The 19,681-nt window shown below is 35.9% G+C and overlaps 1 protein-coding gene across 12 annotated transcripts in view; it reads left to right on the forward strand.

Annotated features, from left to right (window-relative positions):
* The window catches only part of NFIB (nuclear factor I B), a 264,606-nt gene that overhangs the window by 212,872 nt on the left and 32,053 nt on the right, over positions 1-19,681 (forward strand). For all 12 annotated transcript variants that reach the window (XM_038123583.1, XM_038123589.1, XM_038123585.1 and 9 more), the window contains exons 7-8: positions 8,536-8,667; positions 11,267-11,451. In XM_038123583.1, the coding sequence (XP_037979511.1) occupies positions 8,536-8,667; positions 11,267-11,451 (317 nt within the window). The remainder of the gene's footprint in view (positions 1-8,535; positions 8,668-11,266; positions 11,452-19,681) is intronic.

Here is a 19,681-nt window from a genome sequence, read left to right on the forward strand (position 1 = left end):
TTGTCCTTGAGATCTGTTTTACTGTTATAATGTTACATAACTGTGTACATTGGAAATAAATATAACTGTTGTCATCAATGCACACTGTTCATTACAAAAGTGGAGAGATTCATGTGGATTTCCATAGCAGTCAGGTGTCTGGAAATACTGAATATCAATATACAATGAACTGAATTTTAATTTTACAGTTTCTTCATCATGTTCATTCTCTTACACCTCACCCGCCTCTACCAACAGTCAAAAGCCAAGATGCCATCATTCCATTAAAACTGAAACAGCTGGACCGCCTTCACCTGTTGCTTGGCCAGCATCTGTTGGATCCTCCACTTCTCAGGTCCCAACATCCTTTGTTGGATACTCCTCTTCTGGACACTTGTCTCCTTTTTCTTTCTCCCCATCCACTGGAAGATCCTTCCCCATTGGGGTCCTTCCTGATCACTGTGTCTTTCTTGGGTCTTCTTCTCATCAACTGTTGAGGATGGATGTTCTCATTTCTGAAGTGAGGGAACTAATAGAGGAAGTAGTTAATGTAGTCATGGAGTTGAGAACAGTAACAAAGCACCTTGGCTTTTCGGTGTCCTTTGTTGGACAGGGTAAAGGATTTTTTCCAGCTCCTTGTGCTCCTTCTGAGGGTTAATACTTTAGAAACACACTCTCCATCTAACAGATCAATTCAGCTTGCAAAGGTTTACCTTGATGAGTATCTGTTGAATGCCATTCTGTGTTTTTGACCTAGTCTCAATTCTCAAAATCCTTCCATGTCAAAGTATGTTTGAAAGCAATTTGTGTCTTATTAGTAGCTTGTTGCTTCTATCTTTGTATATTTCATTATTTCAAAATACTTTTAAAACAATGTATACACACACACACATACATTTCATATCTGTGTATTTCTATATAATACGTATAATTTTATGTAGTTTTAACTAGTATGATAGGATTATTTTCAGAACTGTAGTCAAATACTAACACTTGCTAAATTTTCATAACTTCACATTTGTAAAATGAGAGATATATTTCAATAAGACTAACTTCTCAAAGTGTATTTCCAGAGTAAAATCTTAGACATGGCTTCTGTGAGCCTATTGGCTGCTGTGCCTCTGAAAATGGCATCATGGTAACAAACAACAACCTTAACAAGGAAGAGTTACCTGAAGGCCCTATTTGAGTCCTCCTTGTTCTTCCTTATTGCAGAAAAAAGATGTTGGCAGAGTTTAGTGCATGAACTTTGTCTACTTTTTAAAAATAATGTTAAATGTTGGGATAGTTTAAACAAATCCACAATCAATAGGGAATTGGTTTACTTTTGTTTTTTATAGTGGCAATTTTGCAAGAAAAGCTGCTGGTACTTGGAATAAGTCAAACATTATTTTTATAAAGATGAAAAACACTTAAAGCTTGAAAGGCACTAAATGTAGAAAAATAGGTGAAGGATCTCCCAAATGCTTATTTAATGAAAATGCAGAGAAAGAAAAACATACCATGAACAGGATGGCAAAAATGTTACCCTAGAATGAGTAAGTTGTTTTTACATCAAGAAAATTTACATCCTGCATTATTAAGAGTGATGTTAAGTTTATGCTGTCTTCAAAAAACAAAACAACAAAGATTATATCTGTTTTCTGTGTATTTAAAATTGATTTAGAGAAATCTACAAGTTGTTCATAAGTATCTTCAAGTATTCAGAATAGCAGATGAGGAAGTTTTTCTTCTGGGCAGAGCAGGGACCTGACTTTTCCTTCAGTCCATGAACACTTGCGTTTCCAACTGAATGAAGAGTGTTTAGAAATATAAACAGAAAGACAAATAAAGTTGGAGATGCAATAGGAAGCATACAAAAAAGGTTTGCTTTTTTTTTTTGCGTCCCTGTAAATGACTGTTAATTGCTCAATAAAGTCGCTGTAAAAATATTATTACAGATTCTTTGTTTTTTGTTTTGACAAGTATTTTTGGAAAGACCTATTACTTAATGTTTTCTATTTATGATTATTGAGGTGAATACACTCAAGGTCTCCATATTGATCAATAAAAATGTTAGGAAAGGAAAAATTTCAAAAGGAAAAGGGAAATTTTTCTTGTATTCATGGCCATTAACCTGTGATGAATTTTGTATCTTGGCAACATTCTGTTATGTAGATATCCTTTGATTGAAATGAGTGATAAAATGAATGTCTTAGTGCAAGATTTATCCCAGGAGCTATTATGTGTAAATTTCTTATTCCAATTTTACTGAATAAGAGATTTAGTATTTTGAAATGGATGACTTCTTTTTAGAACTTGTAGGGTATGTGTAAGTCTGCATAATTTAAAGTATATGGTGCAGAATATCTTCATTAATGGAAAGAAGATGTATTGCAACTTTGGGCACCTCTCTTCATTCATTTATTCTGTGTTTCTGTGTTTATATAACATAGATATATTTGAATAGGTACTTTTTTTACTACTTTCAAACAATCTGTATCAAACTTGATCAAAGTACTATATTTCAGTTTGACTTAATGATTTTCAAAACCATTCCCCAGATGAATCAACAATTAATGTGGCACACCTCTTAAAATATTCCTAACTGTTACCATTAGAGACTACAATAGTAATAAAAAGATTTCATACTCCGAGTGTTTCTAAATCAACAAATTCCTTCACATTATTTTATCTCAAATAGCCATTTAATCTTATTGCACTAGAAACTGGAAATACTTTTGTGACTTTGGCAGTTATGATTACAGTATTGATTTTATTTTCTGGCCAAGGTCCTTGGAATCTCAGTCATAATGAAGTGTTACAGCTGTACATTTTTCTTTGAAGTCTGGATGACTTTCTGTAGGATAACTTAATAAATTACTAAAATGTACTCCCAAGTCTTTGTAACTTCTTTTGTTTTTAGGAACATTTTTCTTATTCTTCTGCAATGCTCTTCTATCATAGCTGTATACATGAATCACACCTCTTAACAGTGATTCATAGAAGATGAAATGGCCCACTCTATTTCTGAAGTGTAAAGATAAACAAAAAAGTATTCAAGTACCTGACCTACACTGGAGCTGCTTAAGGGTTTTTTATGGCAGTGGCTTTTTTAGTGATGGTATATATATTTGTTCTAGCAACACAGTGTTTTTGGTCTGATGCCTTTTATTTCTATTTCCAAAGTCAGCCTCATTACTTGCAGTACCTACTCCATGTTTAATAGGTAGTCCCCCACTGAGCTCTGTGTTAGTCCCAAGTACTTCCCATGTGACATCTGATGGGCTGTGTTGATGCAGAAGTGGTTGGATTAACTGAGTCTGCGGTTGTAGAAAGATGTGAGACAGGAGGGGCTGCAGAAGTGCAACTGGTCCCTGTGGGTCACTGTGAAAGGGATGGAGATATTCTCACCTCCTTCCAACAGCAGCATCCCAGATCCCAATGATCTCCATGACGTCTGCAGCTTGGGGGTCTCACAGCAGGACAGCATTTCTGGTATGAGCTGAGGGTGAGGAAAGGTGAGGAAGGCTGGCCAGCTTTATCTAGAAGATCAATGCATAGAAAAAAAAGGTGTGTTTTCTCCTCACAGGGAACAGTGCAGATATAGTAACATAGTCATGCTGATTATAAACCTCTCCTGGATGTTTTACTGTTACTTCCTGGTGAGAAGTGCTGAGGTGTGTTTAAAAGATGAGAATGAAGAATTGCTGCCCACATCCTTTACCGGACATTGTACCATAGTTTCTTGGTGAGAATAGCTGTAAGTTTACATAGACATACATCTCTTCAATATGGCAGTTAATTATCTACATAATTATTAATTGTAATTATCTACAACTGTTGTCAAACAACAGTTATGGGATTAGTTCTGTATGTCCTGTCCTATAGCTGGACATTTTTTGAAATTATTTTGGGATGGGGAAAGTTTGGTGCCCACATACTCAATGGTTTGATCTGACCATCATAGCTTTGGTCACTCCCCATTTTATAAATAGCTTTCTGTTAAAATTGAAAACTAATTTGAAAAATTAATTTTGGGAAATATGTATGCAGGTTTCCCAATTACTTTAGTTTAAATGTCCATGCACTATATTATACTTTCCAAAAGCTAGTGCATATAATTTGAACAGGAACTGTACTGAGTTGTTTTGCTTTCTGTCCTTAAAAAGTAGGATAGTCAGTAGTGCAGTGGAAAATTTCAGTTGTCCAACTTTATACACCTAGTCACATACACCAGCAAAGAGTGTCCTACATTCATTCATACAGGGACTTATCTGGGTTTTCCACCCTGCCTCCCTATATCCTCCCTCCCCCTGTATGCTGGGAGGTGTAAGGGCAAGTAGGTAAAACCTTTCTGTCTCTTGTCCAAACCCCTTTCTGCTGAGGTGAAGAAAATTTTCAAGGTAAACACAGCCCACAGAATGTTACTGTTGGCAATGGAGTACAGTATTCTGCCAGTTCATGTGGTTAAGAATAAGAAGGATGGCATGACTGCTCCAGCTAAAGGGTTCTGACTTTTGTGTTTCAGTTGTCTGGAAGTTCTTGTACCACTTTCTTTTCTTATGTATATTAATAGTTACATAACAAAGCAAAATAAGTTAGTGTAATTAAGTATATGACTAATGAAAAAATAAATAATTCAGTTGCTATTGCAATTAACCTATTCATTTTGCTGTAGCTTTTCTGAATTGCAGTATTGTTTAGTGTTTTTCTTTACAGCTTACAATACTGAAAATGACATTGGTAGAAATTCTAGTCTAGTTTCTCTTCTTAGTTTTTCAATACAAATCTCAAAAGATGATACATTGAAATGGTTTATCTGTTGTGAAATGGCTTAATAGCACAACAGAGCATCTGATTAGCCTTGGGCATGGTTCCTGATGGGAAAACAGGTGTCACAGTCTGGTAGACTGGATTGTGTAATATCAGAGGTGTGCCTGCGAAAATAACATTGGCGCTAAGTAGGCTGATTTGAAAATGGGAGGTTATCAAGTCTTCATACACTGAAATATTCTAATCCAGTATAAAATTTTCATATGTAAAATGGTTTTCCACACTTGGTGCACAAGTAAAAGTAAAACTGAGATCCGTTTTTAAAATGTGAGGTAAAACAGATCAGTCTTTTGAATGTAAAAAGAGCAGCTCTTTCCAAACCTTGACACTGGTCCTAAAGTTCAGAACAGTCTCAGCTTCTAAGCAGTATGCATGCAGCTGCATGACCCTGTTGTTTCTCACAAAAGTGAGTAAAAAGGCCCTTCATCTTGAGAATTTTTAAAACATTTCAGAAATCCATAGCACGGAACTGAGCATGATTTGTTTGTTCTATTTTGTTGATTTTTCATTCTGGAGAACCTCAATTACCAGAATTTTTCATGGAAGTAAATAAATTTTTAGGAGGCCTTATTTCTGGTCCAAGATAACACCTACAGTGAAGTGGAATGAGATACCAACAAGTCAAGGATTAGGGCACAGATTTGTAAAAGGGACGAGCTAATTGCAGAGACTGGTTTCTGTCTGATATAGAACAGGAACTCTAAGCCAGTCTTTCTCTGCTACAATCACCAAGTATCTCAGACACCCAGCTGTTCAGGCACATGCCTCTTTCTTTCATATTTATTCACATATCCATATAAAAATATGTCCCCACTCCTTTTCTTCCTTTTGTGGAGGGGATAAATGAATTGAAATGTTTTGATTTTCATGTTTCTTAGTTTTCATCCAGCCCCAGTGCCAAGTCTTTATGGCAGATATAACAAAGCCTTTTTTCAATAAGGGAGAGGTGGTCGTGGTTTAAAGTCACTCAGCAGTCAGTATTCAGCGTTAGGTGCCTTATTAAAATGCACGGTTGAGAAATACATAATGCTTACAGTGTTAAAGGAAATCATATTTGAGGTATCAGAAAATTGGTGATGCTGGCTTTGTTTGTGCAAAGTGGCTCTGCTCCTTCTTCACATGTGCAGGTGTAAAGCAAAGCAAATTCTCCTGAGCATGGTGGGATTTCTTGTCATTATACAGACATCCAAAGTGAATTCAAAATTTTACTGAAGTTTTCACATGCTTCATGCAAGAGTACCTATCAGATGAGTTGAAGACTGAGGCCAAGCTGGCTGTGATGTATGTAGTGTGTCCTGCCACCAGAAATCATTCCAAGTACTGCCTCTGGGAAAGAGCAGTTCATTTAAATCTGTAGCATGGAAAGATGTCTCTTATAGCTTTACAGTGGTGCTATGGACTCTGTAGTTTTTTGTCCTACATGATGGTGATAAATACTGTAAGTTGAATATGGGTTTATCTTACTTTGTCTGGAGCTGATGCTACACTACTGAGTTGTAAATAAATCTTTAGAGATTGTTGTTCGTAAGAGTATACCTTGTGAAACCAAGCAGTAGAAAATATATTAATAAGAAGATTTCTAGAATTAAAAGATTGAAAGAGATTTATTATTTATTTATGGAATTTTCTAGCTCTTCTCATGCGCATCTCTAATAAGCAAGAAAAAGAAGATGCTATGCTGTGGTGGTGATCAAGAAAGCAGTTCAGGTGTCCAGAAATAGGCGGGTGGATGATTAAACTTGCCCTGGGTCACTGTTCAATTCCAGCTAAGTTCTCCTTGCAGGTGGCTTGCCAAGTACTGTGTCAAGATGACACCCATACAGGAACTGCCTGGATGGCTAGCTGCTTTAGACTGAGGAAGAGGGTCTTTGATGAGGAAATTGCCAAAACTCATGTCTCATTAGTGTTTCCTAAGGTTCTTTGGAAGTGAACAACAGTTTAATTAAAGGCTGATGTAAACATGTTTCTGCACTTTCCCTGCAGGGTTTTATCACATTAGAATTGATCAAAATTGTTGCCTTGGGCTGTCTTGAGCAGCTATACATCTGGAGCACCATTTGTGCAAGCTGCTGATGAACAGGCTACATATGCTACGTTTCACAGCAGCTCTTCTGCCCTCCTATGTAGGCAGATTTACCTTGTTGGAAGATGAGATGTTCTGACTATTTTTATTTGCATAAGCCCTTTTTACTTTGATGTGATGCTTTACAATATATAACATGCTACCTGTTTGGGTGCCTGTATGCTGTATCTCCAAAGTAATATGAGAATACAAACAATAGTGATTTGGAACAGCACTGAGAATTTCACATTTGAAGAACATTCTCAGCAGGACAGGACATTGTGTCTGATTAATTTTGACCTTAAAATGACTTAGTCCAAGTGCTTTTGACATCTTTCTGGTTTTCATCTGTATTTCAGTTTTTTTTTTCCAAAAGTCTGTTTTATTTACATTCTCAAAGTAATAAGGATTGGAATCCCTTCCTGAAACTTAAAAAGAAATAAATCGTTTTTCAGCATCATTGTTGAAGATATGAACTTCTCAGAGTATTCAGGCACTTATCAGACGTAGTAGTCAGGATCAAAGTGAAGGGTGGGAATTGCAGGGGATGCTGGAGAGTCACAAGCAGAGTCTGCTCTGTGTCCAGTGCCAGTGCCTGTGCAGGGCTTGACAGCAGGATGGGGCAGGGTAAAGAAGTGGACTCTCAGTTTCATGTGTCCTGCTTAAGTTCAGTGCTGAAAACATTGGTCCAATTTGGTCTCAGTAAGACATTCACATTTTGCAGGCCTGTCTTAGCATAATAGAGTGTGCCAATATTAAAAGGGTCAAAAAAAATTTTTAAAATGTGTTTGTAAGAAAGTCAGCTGCAATGTGGCCCCTGTCCAGTAAAGTGGTTAAGAAATTACCTCTGTCTTGAACATGAGTTAGTCCATTGATTTGAAATGGAACCAATTACAATGTTGATGTCTGTTCTATACAAATATTGTAACTATAATGAAATAATTTGGTGCGCAGTCCAACAAATATTGATCAATTAATGTAAATTTTCAGAAAAAATCCAGTATTTTTGCTCTGGGGAACTTCGGTAAGCTTGGTAGAAATCATACATCTTTCCCTTCCAGTGTGTTATCTTCACACAGTGAGCTCTAAAGAAATGTTTTTATTGGTAGGGAAACTCAAAGGAAGAAGTGACAGGACCATCCTCAAGACCAGGAAAATATGAGAATAGTCAAAGTATCCCTTGTTCTTAGGGAGGTTACATTGTTTCACTATGGTTTAGGGAAGTGTAAGGGATAAGATTTGAAGTAATAGAATAATAAATACCATAAACTGGCATGTGTATGGCAATCACCCTACACACCTGAGCGTAGGTGTTCCATTAAGAAATGCAATAAAAATGAAGTGGCTGTTGAAGGAAGAGATGATTTGGTGATGTTCTGGGGAGCTGAGGAGTGTCTGGGGAAGTTCTAAAGACATAAATTTCTTCACTGTTTGACTTGTCTGGTATAAAAGAAGTGTAGTTTCTGTTTTGCAGGACAAGGACCTGTTAGGACATTATTTTTAATTCTCAAATTTGAAAGCAGTAATTTAAAATTAGTTTATTCACTGTAAGGGATTTGGATCATCATACGATATTTGAGCAAGAACAGCAAAAAAGAAATATCTTCAGTCTATAAAATGATGTGTCCAGAGGCAGGCTTCTAAGATAATATTACTGTTACATTGTTTTTTTATTGTAGATATGTCTTCTCCTACAATGAAGAAACCTGAAAAGCCTTTGTTTAGTCCTACTTCTCCCCAGGATTCTTCATCAAGACTGAGCACTTTTCCCCAACATCACCACCCAGGAATCCCAGGAGTTGCACACAGTGGTGAGGGTTATGGAGGAGGAAAGGAAAACCTCCCTGTTCATTTACTCTCTTCTCCTTTCCTATAATCAGATTGTGATGCATTTTTGCAGACTTTCTTAGAGACCTAATCCAATTTATATTACTGGTGAAAATAAAAATGGAAAAGGTTGGGATATCCTTGCAAGAGTGTTCATTTAGCTGTTCAGGTAATCTGACTGCTGGAAGCCACTGAAAAGGATTTAGGATTAACCAGTGAATAAAGTAAACTGTACAATGCATAAAGAAAGTGACAGAGGAAAAATCCTCCCTGTATTTCATCCTCTCACCCAAATCCCTTTTCTATTATTGTTGCTATGACTATATTGTATTTAAATACCAGAATAGGCGGGATTTAATACACAAGAGAAGTCACAACCATGTTCAGAGAAGTCACAACCATGTCACAAGTTCACTATGTGACACAATGGAATAAGTATCAGTGCCTCTTTTGAATGCTGAGTCTAAAGACTCCTAATTAAGCATTTTCCAAGACCTGTCTTCTGAAATCATTAGTAAATCCGTAGTAAAAATTCAATTGAAATAAGGATGAGATATGTGAAATGTGACAGAATGCATGTTGTCTTGAGGGTTTATCAGTAATGATAGGTAATTCCAGCATCATAGCCTGTTTAATTTTATAGGTGAGACTGAATCTGGTTTTCAGATGAGAACACAGTCCTCAGAAGTGTCCCTTCAACATATCATGTCTCCTTGACATAAACTACATATAAAAGTTTTAATTGCTTGAGCAGAGCTGAGTGACTAGAGTAAAACAAATTTGAAAACTTTGTTTTTTTTCTTCTCATGCAGTTTTGCTTTGAGAAGTTTCTGGTTTTTTCCTCCATGATTTCAAGTGACTCCCTTTAAACACATGTATAAGGACTATTTTCCCCTTAACATCCACTTATTTTTTATTACTAAATGGTCCTGGACTCATTCTGGTTGCTCTGAGGTTTCCACTACCAACAGATACTCAAGCGTATAGAGATGATGGGTGAAATGAATGGAGGGGACAGATTTCTCTTAATTTGTGTTTGTTTTGCATAGCTCTGACATGCCAGAGCAGTAATTAGTATTTTGTTTAAACTGAAATTGGTGGGGCTGTCAGTAAAATGAACCTTCTAAAAAAAACCAAAACAAAACCAAAAAACCCAAAAAAACCTAACCAACCAAAAAAAAAAAAAAACCAAAAAAAAAACCCAGATCCACTTATGAGTATATCTTCATATTAAATTTATAGTACAGTTTTATAGTATACATACTTGAGGGAAACCTATCTTGTGATTAGATGAATTATTTACTTGCTGGGAAACTCCATTTTATTCTTTGAAGCCTGTTCTATTATGCCGATGAGCAATGCCCAAAAATATAAGAAGTCCTTTAAAAATTGAGCTGAAGAAACCCAGAGATGTGAAAGGTGGTCCAGAAGAGCAGTGTTGATGTACTTGTGCTGATACAGTAGAGAACTACTGAACAGTGTACAAACGACCTTGCTTTACTGATTTTGTATTTTTCCACTAATTTTGTATTTTGTATTTTTCCACTGATTTTTTATTTTTCCACTAATGAAAATGGAAACTCCCTGTCTCTTCTCCATTTCCACTGATTTAAGTACCTCTTGCTTTAGTACACCAAACAAGTGCTCTCTTGGTGTGTAGTAAGGGTGGAAGGTGTGTTCTTGTGCAGTGTGATAGAAGAAAGCTCTGCACTTCCAGACTGACAACTGGGCACCAGAAGGACAAGCTGTACCTTCCTTGCACTGTGAAAATATTGTTAGTTTAGACACTGCACACAGTCTTTAGGTAGAAAATTTTATGTTTGTAGAGGCTGGAAATAAAGAGAATGAAAAGAATAAAAACTGGTAGGGTAGAATAAAAAAAAAAAGAATAAAACAAAAGAATTAAAAAAATGAAAAAAAAAGAAAAAAGAATATGGAAAAATGAAAAATGAAAAGAATAAAAACCGATAATAAACCGATAATAAAAACTTTTTTTATTAGTCAAAGATAATTTTATTGGGTGGATTGGTTTCTGATAGACTGAAGTTGAACATTCATTAACATTTTCATAAAGGTCAGCAAATATTTGTGGCAATATTAATGAGTAGATATTGTCCTGTCCCCAAATGAGGCAGGTAGATTGCAATGCAGCAAGGAATCCTCATTTCTTGGGGCTTGGTGATTTTTCGCAGTGTTGGAGTGCTGTAAATAAAAGCGGGGGCTTTATTTAGTATTTGATATGATTTTTTGGGGCTCCAGATGGGAAAATTGTGTAATTGGAATATCTTTTATGTTGGAGAACAACTCCTGTTTAAAAAAAAAAACCTGAAAATACTGTGGTGGCATAACCCAAAAAACAAAACTACAATGCAGTATTTATGATTTTGAAACAGTTGCACTTTTCATTTCCTGGGATAATTTGAGGGCAGTACCTGTAAGTTTTTCTGTAAAAATGCCATAAAGCAGGAGTGCAGTACATTGATTTATAACTGACTTTTTATTTTTTTTGCTGTAACACAGAGGTGAAGAATTTTAGAAGAAACAAGATGCGAAGTAATTTTAATTTTATTTTATCTTCTCCAGTCATCTCAACTAGAACTCCACCTCCACCTTCACCACTGCCATTTCCAGCACAAGCTATTCTCCCTCCTGCCCCATCTAGCTACTTCTCTCATCCTACGATCAGATATCCTCCCCACCTGAATCCTCAGGATACTCTGAAGAACTACGTACCTTCTTACGACCCGTCCAGCCCGCAGACTAGCCAGGTACTGTAAAATTATGTGAATCCTCCAAAACAAGTCCTGTGAGGAATATGTGTCTTCTAAGGCATGTAGACTGGTGCCTTGCCACTTCTGGTCATAGAGAAATGTGGAGCTGCTATATAAGTGATACAACTTATCCTGTTCATCATGGTTGAATAAAGGGTGCAGATTAATCATATGTACTTGCTTTTCTTCTGTCAAGTGTAAGAAGAATACTCTGCTGAAAGCCCCAGCAGCAGCAACAGGGCAGATTCTGGTCCTGCACCCCTCCTGCAGGTTGGGCCACCAGAGGCAAAGCTCCCACTGCAAGGAGTGTGCTGATACATATGCATGTCCAATTACACACATGGACATGCAGGTATATTTCTAGCCTGGTAATGAAAGTAAAACTCTTGCAAGTCAGTACTTGCCCTGTTCCATAGGCACTGATATTTCTTTGCATAGTGAGCACAACACAGACATACAAATTATTTTTTCTTCCTTTTGTAGAGAATATGCTGTAGTAGATACATTCCTGGCAACTGCACGGGTTCAAAGTTGTGTCTGATATTGGAAATTAACATGTTTTTCATTAGTGAAGTAATTTGTGAAGGTCTGTGTGCAAAACTGCTTTCCATGATAGCATCAGCATGCAGCGTTATCATGTGATTTGCACTACAGGATAAACTGCAGTTGAGACTTGGTCTGTCAATACCTGGAGTGTGTCCAATGTCAGTGTAATGTAATTGAGCAAAAGTTTTTTGTTATTTTTTGATGCGTTCTCTGAAAGGCTTTTGTGGAGCCCTGCTGCTTGTGCTTTAGCATGTTATTTGGAAGAGCCTTGGGTATGTAAACTGAAGAGACAGGTTTTCCTTCTCCTAAGAGTTGGGTTCCTTTGGAAGGACTTTTTTAGGAGGGATGAAGGGGTTGCTATGACAGTATTTTGTTTTGGGCTTAGGTTGGTTTTTTTAACCAATAATGACAGACCTTGAAGCATTCATTTTGGTTACAGCAGCAATGGAACTTGAGACTGAATCAAACTTTCTCCGTCGAATAACAGATATGTACCCTTTGGACGGTGTAGAAATTCATGGTGGCTATTGTCCCCATGGACTAATTTCCTGGTCCAGCTGCATAACTTCCTATATATTCAGTTAATTTAAAAAATAGAAAAAAGGTGGGTCCATAAAATCAAAATTTACTTTGAAGAAAGGATTTCTGATTATGTGGGTTTTGCTTGCTATAGTATTACTGCAAATTAAACCAGAAACTGAACGTGGAGTATGTTGACTTCAGAATACAAATTGCTATCTGCACATGGATTAAAATTCTTTCAATCCTGTATACCATTTTTTCTAAGACTCAGCTGGGAATGTTGCATGCAGGACCTGATTTTAATTTGTGTAAAATTTCCATGAATAACAAAGTCTAATTAAGACACCCATTAAAAGTCCTTAGCTTTAATTCAGTGCGGAAAATCTCAGAGTTCTGTTGGATTTTTTTTTTAAACTGATGTCTTAATTAGGCACTATTAAGGGAAAAATTATGCAAATTAAATCAGGCCCTTACTGTTATGCATTTCTTTAATTATTCAGTGCTTGTTTTACTTACATTTTGATTTCTTATATATGTTAAAAGAGCAGATTAGGTGATAATCTCTCTGGATTGTTCCATGTCCTACTTTGGATCATTACTGAAAAAACTACATCTAAATGAAATATCTGACTTTCTTTCAGTTGAAAAATGTGCTGTCTTATGATTTTAACATTGGAGAGTATATTCACTGAGCAGGAGTTATGCTTTCAACTTTTTGCCCAACTCTTTTCCTTATCACTGGTTGAAAAAATATTCTTTTGACCTTAAAAGATTATATTTTAGTCTGCTGATTTTTTTACAGAGTAGCAGCAAACTAAGAAGCCTTCATATTTTTGTATATTCCACAGGGAATAACAGATTTAACTAGCCCAAGTTTAGTACTTTCATCACTTTTCATAACCTTTTTATTAGGGTAATTTATTTCATTTCATTTGAGATTTGGATTTCTCCTCCTGACAAGAGGAGATAGGGCAAATGACACAAACTATGCAATTTCAGGCATCTGCATAATCTATTCACCATAAATTATTTACATTAATCACTATTATAATTGGAATATTTTAAAAATTTAATTTTTTGAAGTTCATCTCTTAGATTTGCTGTAAGTTGGAGTGGTTGCATGCCTAGCAAAAATATCGCTAAATAAAATAGTTAAAGTTTGGCTGTATAAAAAGTAAAACAGCAGGATTAATTTTTTCTTAGGAAAAGAAAAAGCAACCCTCTGTGAAGTTTCAGTGACAAAAGGGAATTGTTCTGATACAATAGGATACTTTGAGCAAACCAGTTTTTCTTTTCTAAATAAAACATGAATTTTTATTCAAACAAATTTAGTAATTATAAAATTCAGAACTGCATCTGTAGGAATACCACATCAAATTTAATTATGCTTTCCCATCTCAAAACATACTCATTTGGATTTCAAAAGGGGAACTATGATGATAATTTTAATTTAGCTGTAGAAATAGAAAGGATGGATACCCTAACAGCATTTACCTAAAATGAACTGTTCCTCCTGAACATCTTTCAGTAATACACTAATTTAGATTGTTATGACAAGCAACTAAGATGCCTTGTACTCTCCACAGCAATTTTGAGATTAATTACGTTACTGCTGCACTGATTATAGGGAGACAGTCATGCTATTCAATGGAATACTTTAAGTAAAATTAGTTCAAGGATATAGAGACTCATAGGTTTCCATTATGGGAAGCACTGAGCAATTTTCTTGACATAATGTTAAACAGTCTAAATTATGTATGATGAACAGTCAGGAAGTCCAAACAGGCCCTTTGGCTGCAGTGAAAAATGGTTCAACAATGGATGATCCTAAACAAAAGGGAGCTGTTGCTGCCATTTCATGAATATCTGCTTTTCATCCCCTGCTCAGTATGGAGAATAAACAAACAAATGTACTGAACAGAAATAGATCTTGTTAGATATAGAGCTGGAGTTGTCTCAAGCTAGTAGTCTGGTAAGTTCCCAGTGTTTTGAAAACTGTTGTACTTTCCACAGATTTAGAATTTCTGCTAAGCCCTTTTTAGTGTATTTATTTCAACGCTTTTCTTCTTAACTAGGTACTCATGTTACTGGTTGAGACTGTGTGTGTGAGGATGGATCTGTGTTATGGTGGGGTACAGGTGTCCCTGACTGATACTGATTATTCAATGCAAATTTCATCAAAAACTAATCAATTGATATGTGTCTATCCTCCTACGATGTTTATCCACATAGAGTGTGTTGAGGTTTTCAAAGCTACCACAAATTTCCAGCATGTATTTCCTTTTTGAATGATTCCAGATGGGTGAATCTTTTACTCTTAGAAAATATTACCTCCTCTGTATCTGTGTACACAAGTACAGATACACACACACACACAAATCTGCACACACATGAAATTTGTTATTACTCAGGAGTGTATGAATCATATACAGTATCAAATAAGATTTCCAATGAGCCTGAACAAATAGTCAAGTACAACATCACTGGTGTTGCTGAAATCAACCCAAAACCTCCAAACATAATTCACAGTTGAGTTAAATGGAATAATTTTCTGATGAAGGTGTGGTGAATCACAGAAAAAGGATCCGCAAGTGTGATAAAGGATGCAGAAAAGCAAACAGTTGAGGTGAATCCTACTAATGAACATCCTGGTATCAGTAAGAATGATCTCTTTTTCTGACTGAACCAAGCAAAAAGAAGCAGACAATCTTCCAAGATTTTCAGTATGTTATTATGAAGGGCACAGTTTACCTGTAACCTTAGCTCAAATGTTGTAATATTTATGATGAAATATGCAGTTTTCATTATATGGTAAAACTAACTGATGGGAGTTAAGTATTGGACTGTTTTCTTCTTACAAGAAATGACTTACATGTGTTATGTACTACAAACTGAGTGAACTGCTGCATATTTGCAGTACATATGACCACATATTTGCCTAAAATTCCTGTGTCTGATAAAACATACTTTATTGCAGAGTAGGCTAGTTTGCAGCTTTATCTTTCTTTGGTTTTATCTTTGTCTGAAGACAGAAATTTCTGAAGCGCTTGAAAATAGTTGTTTCTGGAAGCTGATGAGGCCACTTATTTTCCTCCTGTAATTGATTGAGATATTGAACCTTTTGTTCAATGAAAGGAACGTTCTTCAGGGATGCCAGGCAGATGCTTTGTCTTAAATTCTCCAATACAATAATTCCAGTCTTTTGGTGTTGATGAGGGAAACTTGTGAGGCACACTTTGGGCTGGTCAAAGTGTTTCCTGTTGATACTTGAGAGAGTACTTGCAGAATAAGCCAAAACATACAAAATTGTACATGTAGTTTATTTGGTATAACTAGGACGTCTTTTATTTGTTGATGTTTAATAATTTTCAGTTTTTGAGCAAGTCTTTCCTTCTGATTTTTAAGAATTTATTGAAGATTAAATAAGGCAATGTGCAGTTTTTAATTTTGATTGGGAGGCAAAGATTGAGTTCTAGCTTAACACTGCCTACTGACAAGCTGTTTTAAAATTTAATTGCAGTTGTAAATGATTATTTTGAATTTAATCTGCTCTAAATGCATGAGTAGAAGTCTCCAGAGTGCATGAAATACTGTTTAATATAAAGGCATCTTTTGAACATTTGTCTACAAAAAGAATTCCTTTCCCATGCTTCTGTCACACACACTTATCCAGGTACAGTTTATCACAGGTAAAATTGTGATGCAGGATGTAGGACTCTAGACTGTCTTACGAGACCCATGTCAGAGCATGGATTGCTAAAACTCTGCAGTTGCTCTCTGTTTCAGCAGCATTACATCAAGATGAAAATTCCAACATCAGTTCACCAAATGAATGAGACTTGGGCCTTTCTAGATGAAAGTCGACACCTTGATTTCTTATAGAAAGCACAGAAGGGATGTTGTCAGCCAAGAACTGGCAGCAACGTGTATTTTTCTAAAGATAGTATTTCATGCAGGTTGCTGCATGTCATACCACATAAAGCTTTGGTATGGTATTTCAGAGGTCTAACATGTGCTGTCACAATGAGTTACTCAGATTCTTAATAGGGAAGCTGGGGAGATTCATGCCTCTGAAAAGTGGTAAGAGGCACTAAAAGAAGACAAAATACATTTCTGTTGCTACCTGAGTGTTCAATAGCAGAAAGGAAACCTGTGCAGCCTTGATTTGTGAGAAGCAAATGCTTTATGGAAACCCCCCCCCCAGGTTCAAACTGCCCTAGATTATTTTCTACAGTCACACTGAGGGTACTCTAGTGATGCCATTTCCTTATGTTTAGCAGAGTCTCAAAAGCATCATTATTAGTCAGATGGGTGATAAATTGAGGATATGTGTTTCACACATTTCGTGAAACTGACTGCTGTAACATTCAGCTGTGTCTGGTGGGAGAATAACATGGCCATTTGATCTTTAGAGGTGATAGAGCATTAGGGTGCCCTAGACAAAAAGGAGAGAGGGAAATTAGAAAAAAAGAAAGATATTTCTGGTTTCTTTCAGTTGTAAATTTTCTAAAACATTCATCACTCTCCATGGGCACTGTACAGCACAATGACCTGGGCTCAAAACCAGAACTTATCAGCTATGATCTCTCGGTTCAGAGATGTGTCTAGTTGACAATTTTTAGTGTAAGATATTTGGTATGGGAGCGAAGGACCAAAATATCCAAAACTATATCTCTTATACCTTTGTCGACAAAATTAATTCAATCAGCTTCCCCAAAACTACCCTGCCATAGAGTTTTATAGTAATATTGTTCACCATAGTATTGGAACTTTGCCTTTACAAGCAACTGGAACTCTTGAGAGGAAATGGGTGAAATGGTATTTTCAAACGCATGATATCCAGTTTGACTAAACTGCATTCACTGGTTTATCACCTAGCTATAATACGATAACATTGTGAAACACAGAATTTCTATTAAAACCTGTGTTTTGAGAAGCAAATATATTATTCTCCAAGTGTAGTGGTTAGATGGAGTAATATAATGTTTTGTTAAGCCTTTACACTTCTTTCTGAAACACCTAGCAGAGTATCATATGTAGCTACATCTAGGACATGTACAGGTTAAAATAAATTTTTGGCCTTTGCTAATTATTTGTTTGAAGGTGATTTGTACTTAAGAGTTCAAGGAAAACTGGATTTATATTATTTGGAATTGAGAAGTATAATTACATTTTTTAAGTGCATATGTGAGCATCAAATATATTTGATAATTTAAGCAATAAATAGTTTATGTGATATTTTTAATAGATGTTTCAAAGTTCTGTTGTGTTTGGTTAGCTCATCTGTAGATGTTAGGAGTTTCTATTTCATTATAGCATCAGAAATATTTTTTGTAACACTGAAAATAGTGCACTATATGACAAAACCTGTCCTGAATTGTGACTGAATAACTAAGGTTAAATATGCTGATAATTTGGGAATGTATGTGAACAAAAGTCTGAAAGGAGGTTGATTAAATACTGATTATAAATATGTTTGAAAATCCTATCAGGGAAAAGAGACACAGTGAATCCTGACTTTAAGAAAGTCCATATTCATATTGGTTACAGGTTTCCATTCAGACTTCAGACCTGAGGATTAAAATAAAATGTCCACAGTGCGCACCTTCAGAAAACAGTAGCCTGACATTCTGAGTTATGTTACAGCTGTGACAGCAAATACAGCTTGCCTTTGGCTTTGGGCACATAAATGAATTAAACTGTGGCAAACCAAGATGGTGAAGTTAAAAAATATCAAAATTATAACAGATCTGAAAATCCAATTAGCATTCAATCCAAGAGTAGAAAAATGTATGCCTGCATAAATAAGAGCTAAATTTCCCAGACCTTTGTTATGTTTACTTCTTTTCCTCGCAAATTTTCCAATGCAGCTTGTTTGTCTAACTCAGCTGCCTCTATGGAATTTGCTTGAGGTTTATGCCTCAGGCAATGCCTCTGTGAATCCATCGCATAGACATATTGATGCCCTGTTTGATGGTAACAGGTGATTCTTCACCTGCAATGCATTTGTCTTAAGAATCACTTCATGAAAACTGGAACTAGAATATTGAACTTGTTTTGTATAAGGAAAAAATTAATTTGTGTTAAATGAAATATTGTAAGTATTTTCACTTTTAATTCAAGTGGATAGTGTCCAAATAGATATGCATTTTCCATGCTAAAATATTTTTTGATATAACTGTAAAGGACAAAGGAGAATAGGTCACAGAAGTTCTTTCTAGTGGTCAATTTTCAATGGGATTACGAAAGGGCTGTTTATGACAAAAGGGTTCCCTTTTTTGGACTGAAAACCTAAAGCAGCTCAGAGGACTTGAGACACTTGAGAGAGCCAATGTTCATGAGCTTGTACTGCTATCAATTGCACTATCCATAATCTAGACTTCTTTTTCAAAAGCTTTTAATTAGGTGTTTCCAAAGGTAACCATGGAGGTGCGAATAGAGTATAAACTGATGCAGCACTATCTGTGTCAATCTGAAGACAGGCCAAAGCAATAACTTGGAGGCAATTACATGATCTGTTTTTTAAGAGTACTTTCATGATCTTAAGCTGCAAACAAGTTGTGATAACCTAAATATTAGTTTGGTTAATTGCTCCACTCTTGTTCACTGCATGCAAGAAAAACAAATATGGATGTTTTTTGAAGGCTTCTTATGAGAGACGTTGTTCTAAAAGAATTTGTGAGAGTATGAGAGTGCCGTTCATAAACTCTGTTTTCAAAAGTAGCACACTTACGAAAAACACTGAAGTTTAAAGCAAATTTCAAGTGTACCATTTCCTATGAAAACCTTTGTCAAAAGGAGGACCTTGGTTTACATCTCAAAGACAGTTCGATTGTTGAAGAAGAATTGTATTTGTAAACTTCACAGGTATGTGCTTACGTACAACTGGATTGCAATTGCATCTGAAATCTAATGTGCAGAGTGGGAAGTCTTGGAACTGTAACAATTAAACTTACTAAAGTAACAAGTTTTCATTATTTTTTACCTCAGAGTTTTCTTTTCTGTGAATGGAAGACCTCAGTGTCATTGTATTGTATCAGCACTCACTTTTACATGTGAGACAGATATAGAATTTCCACTTAGGAGGAAATTCTGGGAATTAAAAAAAAGAAAGAAATGGAGACACTTGGTGTGGGGAATCACAAATTGCATCTACTGA

This window comes from Motacilla alba, chromosome Z, assembly GCF_015832195.1.
Source record: "Motacilla alba alba isolate MOTALB_02 chromosome Z, Motacilla_alba_V1.0_pri, whole genome shotgun sequence".
NCBI lineage: Eukaryota > Metazoa > Chordata > Aves > Passeriformes > Motacillidae > Motacilla > Motacilla alba.